This window comes from Medicago truncatula, chromosome 4, assembly GCF_003473485.1.
Source record: "Medicago truncatula cultivar Jemalong A17 chromosome 4, MtrunA17r5.0-ANR, whole genome shotgun sequence".
NCBI lineage: Eukaryota > Viridiplantae > Streptophyta > Magnoliopsida > Fabales > Fabaceae > Medicago > Medicago truncatula.
Genome location: NC_053045.1, coordinates 43338084 through 43350185, shown reverse-complemented (window position 1 = coordinate 43350185; position 12102 = coordinate 43338084). Strand labels below are relative to the sequence as shown.

Sequence of the window (12102 nt, the reverse complement as noted above, 5' to 3'; positions counted from 1 at the left end):
GAAACGTGCTTGCAGCAGTAGCCAATTTGATCCGTAACTGGATAGATAAAAAGACTGTGGATTCTCTTTTCTTCGTTGTCATGGATCGTGGAAGGAAGATATTTCAATGCAGGGAGTTAGGTATTAGATGCTGGTTTAGTGGGAAAATGTTAGCCTTTAGTCAATCTATGGTTTCCGTTGATCATGTGTTTGTAGGCTTTAATGCTAAAAACTTTCTTTTAAGCATTTGGAGCCTATCTATAAGGTGCTCTATCATCTTCATTGTAATCATGTTGGAATTATCCTTTATTGAATGAATTTCCTTTTACCGTCAAAAAAAAAAAAAAAATACAGCAAAGCATCAAAATGTTCAAGTACTGCAAAAGCTTCCTTTATCTCCAGTAATCAAATGTCAAGGAAATGATATGCGGTAACATGTATTCTGAAAACAAAAAAGATACAAATAATAAGCTTCACTGTTGGGGGCATACAATATTTCCTGTACTGTATTACTCCTATATGCATATAACATGACAGCATATAAAATCCAGTTCCATAAACAGCTCAAACTCATTCTCGTGCAAGATACCGTATATATCAGGTTGTGATTGAGGGGAACCATGATCTAGCTGAAATACAAGTCACCTCATAGCCTTTTCACATTACTCTTCTACATGGTGTTATCTTTTGTAAATTCAACTTTGGTCCTACATGGAATGCTCTTCATATAGATAGTCACATCTTGCTTAGTTTTAAACTGTTGTCCTATTGATCCCAGTAGTTTCTTAGCTGAGATACATGCAAGAGAAGATCATCTCTGCCTAATCCAGTAACACTGCTGGTCATAATCCACGGGGGATGTTGTTTATAGTTTTGTTTAATTATCTCTTGAAAATCCCTTATGTTTTCCTCAGGTATTTTCCCCTTTGCCACCTTCATTTTATCGCATTTTGTGAAAACAAAGGTAACTGGTATCTGCAATCCACAAAATTCTAACAGAATTTAGACTTAATTCAGTACCCTACCACCATTACATTGCAAACTAAACACAAAAAAGCATCTTACGTTATTGCGTCCAAGCCAATTTGCACAATCGAAGTCAATCCTTTGAGGTGGAACACTTGCATCAATGAGAAGCAAGACAGCCACCAGAGTATCTCTATTTAAAAAGTAACCTTTCGTAAACGAGGACCAATCCACTTTAGCAGCTTCAGATGCTTTAGCAAAGCTGCATAAACACAAAGAAAACGCATGAGAAACAGCTTTACATATGACAAGTGATTAACAGTAACACCTCTAATCACTGACATTTAATACTCTAACCAAATGAAACACAGGAAATAACATCATTAAACAAAACACTTGAGAGTGATGAGACCTACCAAGGTAAGCACACAACATTGTAACCAAGCTTGTGAAATTATTGATTTGTCCTATGGACCTGTTTGAATTGGCTTATTTAAACCTATCTACAAGCACAAATACTTGTGAGACTGTTTAGTTGAGCTTAAGAAATGTTCATAAGCTGTTTTCAGCTTACTTCCATAAGCTCTCCAGGATAACTTTTGAAAACAACCTATAGTTTATATGAACAGTTCAATATTTTTATCATTTGTAAGAGAAATAACTTATACACAAGCACTTAATTAATTGGTTTATTTAGGGCCCGTTATGAATGGCTTATTTTTTAGCTTATGAAAAATAGCTTATGCAAATAAATAAGCTTTTATGTTAATTAATAGGTCTTACTAACGAAAATTCTATCTTCATAAGCTGTTTTTTCATAAACTGTCTTGACAAGATTAAGTATAATACATAAATCTTAGTTATTTGTATAAGTTGTTTTGCATAAGCTCAAAAATAAGTCAATCCAAAACGGGCCCTTAAACATGGCTCAATTCAATTAGTAGACAATTTATAATATTGGGATGTTTGTAAGTGTGAGTGACTCACCCATAACCAGGCAAATCCACAAGGTACCATTTTTTGTTAACCAAGAAGTGATTAATAAGCTGTGTCTTCCCTGCAACAAGTACAAAAGACATATTACATTACACACAAAATCAAAGTCTCAACCCAACTAATAAATTTCAAAAATTGCAAAAATTGGAAAGACCTGGTTTCTTAGAAGTGAGAGCAAGCTCTTTCTTACGAACAAGTGAATTAATAAGAGAAGATTTCCCAACATTAGAACGACCAAGAACAGCGAATTCAGGTCGATGATCTTTGGGGCAATCCTTAGCCTTCGGACTACTCTTAACGAACTCGACATCCTTAATTCTCGAATCACCGGCGTAGGGTCCAACGACGATATTGGAGAAGGGGAGAATCATGGAGTCGTTGATTTCAGTGGGTTCAACTCCGGGAGGGATGAATAGGAAGGGTTTTTCGGAGGGGGGTGGGGTTAGGGTTTTGGAAGCGGGGATTGAAGAGTGGTGGAGAGAGAGGAAAGAAGGGGTGGTAGTTCGTTTGGGAATGGGGAGGGAGAAGGTGTGGGTGAGAGGAGAAGGAGGGGTTTGGAAGAGGAAGGTGAGTGTTATTGATGCTCTTCTTAGCGCCATTGTCATGGTGGGTTAGGAGCAGAGTTCTATATAGCAATGGCGCAAGAGGGTTTTAGCAACGTCGTGTTATCCGGTGGTAGTGGTTCAAATCCACAATTTTCTACTTCTCCTGTTTTACTACGTGAATTTCGTTAAACTCTTAAAACGAAAATATAGTAGTTTTTTTATGATAAAATATTTATATTAGGGAATACATACATACTTTCATTTAAGATCATCGAGAACCATCAACCTCATTCAAGATTTTCAACGGGAATTTACAGATAACTTTTCAATTGTAGAACAATATAGTAGAATTCAAATCACTATTGATGTGAACGGAATGTCTAACCATTTGTGTCAACGACATTTGGTGAATGCAATAACTTTAAATATATATATGAAAGTAACCAAAATCGACTAATACCTCAGATTCATACTTGAATTTTAAAAAATCGGCTAAATTCGTCCTTCAATTTTGCGAAATATTTATTTAATCCCTGAATTTTACAGACGTCCAACAAAATGGTCCATCCGTCCAAAAGCTCCGTTAGTGGTGATGACGTGTCCTCTTCCATGTTGTGTTGTCATGTACATGTGTCAACAAGACAGCCACGTGTACAATGACTAAATTGATGGAAATGGTAAAAATTCGATATTTAACTTTTTAGTGTAATTTTTCCTGTGTTTCCAATTATACCCCTACTATTGTCTTTCATCCTCACATTTTCACTTAGAAGCATCAAATAAGTCCCTAACCTTTTACCTTCCCGCCTAAATTGTCACCCTCTTCACTTCTCCAAAATCATCATCATCGCCGGCGATCAACCTTGGAAAAGATACGGTTTTGAAGTCAGATTACGTGGTTTGTCAAGGTAACGACATTCAACTTCGTTTTCCATTCACTCTTGAGAAAATATTAAGATGTGATCCTGATATCAAGCATGAGCAGATTGTGGATGTATTTAAGACTAAGTACAAAGTGATACTGAATGACAATATGTTATTTAGGGCAAAAAAGGAAGCAAGGGAGTTGGTTGAAGGCAGTGAAAGGGAGCATTATGGTCTATTATGAGATTATGCAAATGAACTAATGAGGAGTAACCCAAGGTCAATTGTGAGGATGAATACAATAACAATGCTAGATTCTCCACCTCAATTCAAAAGATTATATGTTTGTTTGGAGGCATGTAAACAAGGGTTTAAGGCAGGGTGTAGACCACTGATAGGTTTAGATGGATGCTTCTTGAAGGGGTATTATGAAGGGAAATTGTTGTCTGATGTAGGACAAGATGGTAATAATCATATCTTTATCATTGCTTATGCCATTGTTGATGTGGAGAACAAGGACAACTGGAAGTGGTTTTTGGAACTACTCCATGCAGATCTTGGAATGTTGCTACAAAAGTGCAACAAGAGAATGTTGCTACTGATAATGGACCTGTAACTGATGCAGTTTCTAGACAGGTATGACTTTATCCCAAATATGGATCGATTTGAGACTTACTGACATAATTTGAGGACTAATTTGATGGATTTCTTTATAATTTAAGGGCTGATATGATTGATTTTATTTGCAGAGAATGTGTACAAGGAGATATGGCATGAGAGGACTAGTGATTTCAAATGACATGCATAAACAAACACCACTGAGGGGTCCTGCTCCACAAAATTCAACTGCTCCTGGAGTTATTAGAGTTCCAGATCCAAATTACGGGCCATCCGCTTCTAATCAACCGCAATACATGGAGTACTCCAGGATTTCCAAAGCATTGATGCTTGTTTAAATTATGCTTTTGGACTAGTTTAATTAATGTTTTTTGGACTTGTTTAATTTATGCTTTTTTGGATATGTAATCACTTAAGAACATCAAATGATTTGATGACTTGATGGCTATGTAATGTTATTTTTTTGGCTATGTAATGACTTATGAACATCAAATATATGACTTATGATGGTATGCAAATGTTTGTCTTTTTATAATCAAAGTGTCTGTCGTTTACTTTTTACTTTGTTCAGCAAATGTATGCACCAAGGATCACAGTGATATCTGTTGTGAAAATTCAAGGACCTATTTGATGATATTTTCACTAATTTGAGGATCGATATGATGGATATGCATATAATTCAAGAACCAATTTGATTGAAATTTTTTGACATAAGGGTTTGATTCATTCATTGACAACCTCTTTTCATTACAACATTACACGGACTTGGCACAGTACAATAGCATTTTAAACAACTCAATCAAAAAAAATACTCCTATCAATATCTTAATCAACCTAAGCTCACTTCCTACACAATCAACTTTATCCATCAACCTTGCCCTCCAAACCTCTTCTCTGCCCCTATCCTTTGCCTTCTCCATCAACCTTGCATTTCTTCCATGACCAGCACCATTGTTTTTAAAATAACCTAGTTCTTCAGCTTCATCAACCCACACAAAAAATTTACAATTTTCACCATCATCCTATATCAAAAGACAAAATCAGTACTATTTAAACAAACCATTGACACATCACATGACCATTGTTAAACAAACCTTTGGCAGAGGGCAGGCATAGAAAGGTCTTCCTAGGTTATTGATAGTGTTGACTTTTCTTACAACACAAATTCTTGGACACCAACATCGAAGCTCTTTCACCTCATCATTGTACATAGAACTTGAAGATGAAGACCGACTGTTGTAGTTGTTTTTGCCCATACGTCCACCACCCATCATTTCTGAACACCGAATCTTCAACAATGACCACTGATTTTTGAATTTCGAATTGAATCAAAAAAATTAGGGTTTTAAGTTTTTTTAATTGGGGAAGAACATTGACATCAATTCATGGAAGAAATTTGGGGGATTTGAACTCTAGGTGACAAATTATAACATTAGGGTTCCAAATTTATATATTTGGGGAAGAAAGAGCCGTTAATGAGGAAGAGGAGAAAGAGTCGTTAATGAGAAAGAGAAGAAAGAGCCGTTGGCAATTTTATGAAAATCCATCAATTTGGTGCTTGGCAATTTTCTGTAAATCAATCAATTTGGTCCCTGCTTGCGTGGCATCTGACGTGGTAAGGTTTGTAAGAGGTTAACGTTACACGTCACCTCCGTTAACAGACCAGCTTAACGGAGGGACTGATTTGATTGACATTTTGTAAATTCAAGGACTAAATAGATATTTCTCAAAATTCAGGGACGAATTTGGCCGATTTTTTAAAATTCAAGGACGAATTTGAGGTATTAGTCAACTAAAATTATCTCTTAATTTCTCAATCAGAGAATTTCATACTAGAACTTATCTCATAGTCAATGTGAGCGGAAAGTCTAACCGTTTATGTCAATCGGATTTGATGAATGCAGTTATTTTTTTTTTATAGGTGAATGCAATAGCTTTTAATATATTTTAAAATAGCCAAAATCATTTCTTAATTTGTCACTGAGTGTCATATCCTAAAACTTAGGTACAACATTTACATCCTTTGATAAATTTTCAAACACATCATATTTAAATAGTTAATTTTTGATGTGCATGCGTAACAAAGTTGTCAATACTTGGTGCTTGTGGAAGAAGTTATTGTTCGAGACTGTCATGTTGTTACTAGTTTCCATTGCAATGCTTGGGAATGAAACTAGCTGGTGGCCTTTCACTGATATCGGCGAGTTGGAGTAGTAGACACACATGTGATAAACAAAACTAAAACATAATTACTATTTAAATCAAGATGAAAGAGTGTTGGACAAGGAAAAATAGATAACTCGGTTGCTTCATTGATAAGAAACAGGAGATCATGAATATATCTTTTGTGGAGTGTAATTCAGAAGAAGTGCATTTTCTATATCACTATCATAATTGAATAAGATGAAGTGCATTTTCTAAAACGTAAGGAATTTAGTGGCAGCCCATATAATAATTATTGAAAATTTTACCCTATATACAGCACAAAAAAAATTAACAACAATGAACAATTGCACAAAATAAAGAAAAGAATGAGAGCGTCCATGTGGAAATGATACAACAGTTTTCTTGCACATTTTCCCTCCACCTCTGCAATGAATGACTTCTGCAGTGGAACTTATACTCCATCCGACCTTAAATGCAGTACTATTTACTTTTTTGCTTATATTTAAGATTGGTGGGAGTATATCGTAAAAAAAAATATAATCACTCGAACAAAACTTCTTAACTTGCTTCGTTCTCAGTACTTCCAGCAACAACTTTGCGGTGACGCTTGGAACCAGATCTTTTATCTTTTCCACGCCTTCCAGGGCCTCTTCCAACCGGTGAAGCTACAACCTTTTCGGGAGACGTTTCAAGCATAGGCAATGGAGGTGGGGGAGATGGCAGAGGAATTTGAGCAGTGGTCACTGGTGGAGCTAGACGCAGTAGTAAATCCCTGTGGTATTTCTGTGAACACACCCCAAAAAAAGAAGCTACAATAAGCAAAGGAGAGAGGAAAGTGACCATGAAAGTAAATGAGCAATGAACAAGGTTTAGATAAATAATTTACCCTTAAGAGAAACAATAATAACCATCGGACAAAAGAGGTTTCAAGAAAATTCTTAACCACATTGGTCACAGTGCAACTTTCATAACACGTAATTGAAGTTGTGAACTAAAACAGATACCAATTCTATGATCATAATGCTGGAAAATGTCAAAAAAGTGATTATACTACCAAAAGTTATTATAGCCAGATATACAAACAAGATAAAATAGTTACCTGAATTACAAAGTTCCGCCTTTCACAATCCAAGAACATATTGAAATGAAAATCTACCCGTGACAAAATTTTGTCCCTGACAGTTGAAAAACTAAGCTGGTCCCTTGAAGTAAATCGGTCAACTTCATTGAACCAAAGACAAGTAAAGAGATTGCTAATAGGAACATGCTCTCTTACTATTACACATCCTTCAGGAACATCTGGAACACAACCATTAAGTTTGAGAAAAATACATTACACAGGTGCATCTATTCCCAAATATGTAGAGGAAGTTTCACCTACCGCTTATAAGAGGAAGTTTGGCCTCTGCATATGGTGTCAACCCCTCCTTCTTGTAAAACTCAATCTGGGAGTCAATAGAGGCATTCTTGTACTTTCCAGCAGCTTTATTGGCTTCTGCCTCGACAAATACATCAAAGCGTCTATAATGCTTTGATATAGCAAAAGTTGCATTCTTCCTCCACAGAAACCTACATATGTGTGAACACAAGCAGTTTAGGCACCAAAAAGACATGCATTGTGGTAACAGAAAGCAAAATAAAGCTTGTTCAAAGACATCTCAACATATAAGAAAATTTAGGTGCCCACTTTGGAAGGAGGAATAAGACATCTCAACGGCTGATGAGAAAATATGGTAGAAATTTCAACGCATGTGTTTTGTTATACTTGTATATAATGGTAAAGGATGTCTTACTTTTCCCTCTAAAGCAAGGGCTCTCTTTAGAAGAATCAATTCGTAACGTAAAAAGCTCTTTGGAAATATCATTCAGTTGTCTTCTTTAAAACTTGTAAATATTGGGAAAAACCCGAGGCAATCCTCACCTTACAAGCCGGTTTTGTAAGGTTGAGTTAGGCCCCAAATTTCAACATGGTATCAGAGCTTGTCGAATTCAAGGGCCGCCTAAACCTATTCACGCACCAAGCCCAAAGAGTGCTGGGCGTGAGGGGGGTGTATTGGGAAAAACCCGAGGCAATCCTCACCTTACAAGCCGGTTTTGTAAGGTTGAGTTAGGCCCCAAATTTCAACAGTAAATACATCGAGTATTGTATTCATAGACAATGTGGAGAGACACTGTGTACTAGGGCTTCAAAACTTCATTATGTTTGGCTATGAAAAACACAAGAATATTTATGGATCGCCAAGCACGCAACATGGGGATGAGAGTGAAAGCTGCTCCTTATGTCTTGGCAGACTAATTACATAGATTGTCAAAAGTAGTATAGCATAAACATATACAATATACAATTTAGAACAAGCATGACAATGTGTGAACAACTTCTCTTGTAAAACCAAGAGATGCACATTGGTAATATCAACCTCTTATATCATCTAAAGCCATGTCGTATGTAGATTGAAAACAAGATATTGCGAGTGTTAATTCTAAACATGCAGGATTATCATTAAGGGCGGAGCCAGGATTCACTAGGGGTGGAAGGGGAGCAGTGTGCTTCATTGAATTGCATGTACATACCATACAATCAGGCTGTATTTTGTCCCAAAAATAATTAGATCAGGAGTTCACATTTAGCATGTAGTGCTACAAGTTTATAACGATAAAACTGTTTGTTGTTTATACTAACACGTAGAACTACAGGTTTATACCGATAAAACAATACATCTAACAATAAAGCAGATTTTTATAATATGGGAATCACAAAAATAATCTGACAGTATGCAGGGGCCCAGTAGAGCTACAAGTAGTTCCCATTGTGATTAACGTATCTATCATAAACAGAAGTAGATAGAAGGGTGAATCACATGCCAAAACAAGGATCAAATGGTAAAGGGTCTGAAATGAAAATCTTAACATCACTCTCACAAGTAGAGTAAATAGGCTAATGGAATAGGTATACTGTTGAACAAATAAGCCTATAGCTTCGAAGAGATTCTCTCATACGTACCTTTCAAGAATTTGATATGGATCAGCAACAAGTTCAAGCTTTCCATCAGCCCATATAGAGTAGCGAGCATTTGGAACCAATCTATGCAACAGAAGCTTTGGAATCTATGAAAAAAGTGGTAAAGGGTAATAAATTATAGTGCTACTATATGAATTAGAAAATATGGTGAAATTTAAGTTTTTCACACTCATGGGGGAAGCGAAGTGTTTCTAAGAATTTCCCCTTCTTCATTCTGCGCCTTGAGGAACAATCAGTAAAACGAGACAACTTAACTCCTTCAGGATGGATTATAGAAAAGAAAAAAAAGAAAAAAAACGGCCAAAAATATGATTATTCAATTTTATCCAAGCAACAATCAGATCATATAGAAAAACATAACTATGGAAAAAAACTTTAGTAACAAAAATGGCTAACAACTCAGAATAATTTTATGTCAATCCTGATGGTGCTTGCCAAATATGTAATTCCAACCTTTCCTGTCCGTCTTGCATCTGTGTAAGGAAGATTCCGAGCAACAATAACTCTCCACAAACCAATCTTCTTGCTGATTCCCAGCCTGCCAGAACCCCTCAGGTATTTTTCTGTTTCTTCATCTACAAACATAAGGAAGCATACAGTCTTCCCCGAATAATCACTTATATTTTTTGGCTCATTTATCTCGTCAAAATTTCCTGAATAGTAAATATAATTATAATCAGTAACTAGCTTCAAAACAAGTAAATAAAGGCAGAAATCACATAATACAAACCAAATATAGCTGATGCAACAACCACTCCATTACACTGATCCATTTCAAGAAGGTCGTCTTCATCAATGTCAAATCCTGTGTTGCGGCCAGGTTTAGTTCCTCTTACAAATCTGATTGATGCGCACACACATAATTGACGATGGGGGGAATGATTCATATCAGTAAAAATGTACACAGCATTGCTTCATTACTAGCATGCACACAGTTGTCACCAAGGACTTCCCTAGGTAAGTATAGATATAAGTAAGGGATGAATTCCTAGAAAAAGCAAAACATACCCACAGTGCACACTCATTGACTCTCGTACATCAAAAGACTCGTTTCTCTGCTTCAAAGTAGGATATCCACCAAACTCTGAACCACCAAATTCTGCACCTCTACTGAAATTTTCTTCATAGACATACATTAAATTCTGAAGAACCGGAGAAGGCGAGGTCAATGTTGGCATCCGTGCAATAGCTTCTTCCACAGGAAGGTAACATACTGGGCATGCTGTAAGATAAATACGCAAGACAATTTATTCAGGATAACTGAACCACTGTACCCAATAAATAATCTAAAATTATCCCAAGTCCACCATATATCATCGCAAACCACAAAAATGTGAAGAGATAATTCGTATGCACAGGGAAGACGGTTACATTGCATGCTATCAAGAATCAAATAATCTAAATTTCGACACGAAACATTAGGCAGCAAGATATAAAACTTACGACGTGGCCCGGTACGCTTTTTATCAGCAGGTGGAGGAGGCAATGTGAAACTATTACACGGATGCCCTATAGGAAGATGGTAGCCCAAAAAATAGTTAGGTGGAGAAGGAAGTAATGCAATTTTTTCCGTAGATACTTCAGACAGAGAATCACTCATAGACACACTTTCATTAACTCTAATACTCTGCACGGTGTTTCCTTCCCGAGAATCTTCACCTGCTATCAGACCATATCACAGGAATCACATTATCACCTAATTAAAACAATAATAATATGATAGTTTGTTTTGGTATTAACCATCTGGTACTCACAATTGATTCAACTACTTGAGCTCGTGGTTATAATAATATGATAGTTGCACTTGCAAGTTGCAACAACATGAATTATACTAGTATACTTTAAAATATCATTAATCAAATTGCAATTATCATAATATGATAATAAGAGAAATTGAGGAACCTTTTCCAACGTAGAAAACCCATATGAAAACAGCAGCAGAGATGAGAGTGAGACAGAGGAAAAGCATTCCAACCTTCTTACGGCCTGCAAACTTGAAGATCCAAAGAAACAATTGTTCTTTCTCTTTCTCCTTAAGCATCTTCTTCAATTTCACACTCTCTCACTCCAAACACAACAGTGTCTTGAAAATTAAGAGTGAATGAAAAAAATAAGAGGTATGGGCCAAATTAACTGAAATACAGTTATATTATACTTAAAACAGAAAGTGGGTCCCGAGAAAAATTATATTTATTTTCATGAATTTGGAAGATGAATAATCTAGGGTTTTCTGAAATCTAAAAGTTGGAAGAAATCCAGGGATCGCAGATTTCAATTCAACTAGTACTCCTAAAAATTAGGCATGAGGTTCTCGTAGGAAAATATATTCATTGAAAATTTATATTTATATTATGGAGATTGGAGAATGCTAAACAATATTTAACATTTGAGAAACTCCAACTTCTCTTTAAATTTTCTTTCTTTTTCACTAGTCGATCATGGGTGATTTTAGGTCATTTTTTGACCTTAAATCTGCATCTTTTTTCTCTTTTCTTTTAATGTAAATAAGTGATTTTCATGTACATCAAAGTGTTCTCTTATGTTATTTTGTTGTAATTTCGTCGTCTGAGTGCGGCGTTGTGTTGTTCGTCGTCTTGTTCGACGTTGTTTGATCTAGTGTCTTGTCGCGGCGTTCGTTTGTTTCTTATTGAAAGATCAACTTCAAATTCAATAAATTATTTGAACGTCAACGTTGCAAATCCAGAAACATGGGTATTCTGGTGCTTTAGATTTTACCATTTTTTTTTAGAGAAGATTTTACTATATTATTTGTATGCATTTTGTCGTCGTATGCTATTAACTTTAGTGTTGCAAGTTTGTTCGCAGATTCAGTTTTTAGCGATGTTGATTTTAATGTATTATATCAATTTGAATGAATAAATATCATTTTGTTTTTGTTAAAAAAATAAAAAATATTTGACATTGGTTAAAACCGAAACAAATAAGATT

The 12102-nt window shown here is 35.7% G+C and overlaps 2 protein-coding genes across 3 annotated transcripts; both read right to left on the bottom strand.

Annotated features, from left to right (window-relative positions):
- Positions 1-346: 346 nt before the first annotated feature.
- LOC25493159 (GTP-binding protein At2g22870) lies at positions 347-2669 on the bottom strand. Its single transcript, XM_013601580.3, has 4 exons — positions 2096-2669; positions 1933-2002; positions 1045-1207; positions 347-954 (listed from the first exon to the last, which is right to left on the bottom strand). Exons 1-4 carry the CDS (start codon positions 2544-2546, stop codon positions 745-747), a joined length of 894 nt encoding a protein of 297 aa, XP_013457034.1. The 5' UTR covers positions 2547-2669; the 3' UTR covers positions 347-744.
- A 3712-nt stretch (positions 2670-6381) lies between these two features.
- On the bottom strand, positions 6382-11474 carry LOC25493158 (probable hexosyltransferase MUCI70). 2 transcript variants are annotated; one of them, XM_024781495.2, is made up of 9 exons: positions 11056-11474; positions 10597-10815; positions 10162-10375; positions 9884-9993; positions 9607-9806; positions 9136-9239; positions 7516-7703; positions 7234-7433; positions 6382-6917 (listed from the first exon to the last, which is right to left on the bottom strand). In XM_024781495.2, the coding sequence occupies exons 1-9, from the start codon at positions 11192-11194 to the stop codon at positions 6693-6695; spliced, it is 1599 nt and encodes a 532-aa protein (XP_024637263.1). In that variant the 5' UTR covers positions 11195-11474; the 3' UTR covers positions 6382-6692. The 2 variants fall into 2 exon arrangements, with proteins under 2 accessions (XP_024637263.1, XP_039688814.1); XM_039832880.1 differs by having other exon boundaries at positions 10597-10812.
- Positions 11475-12102: the final 628 nt, after the last annotated feature.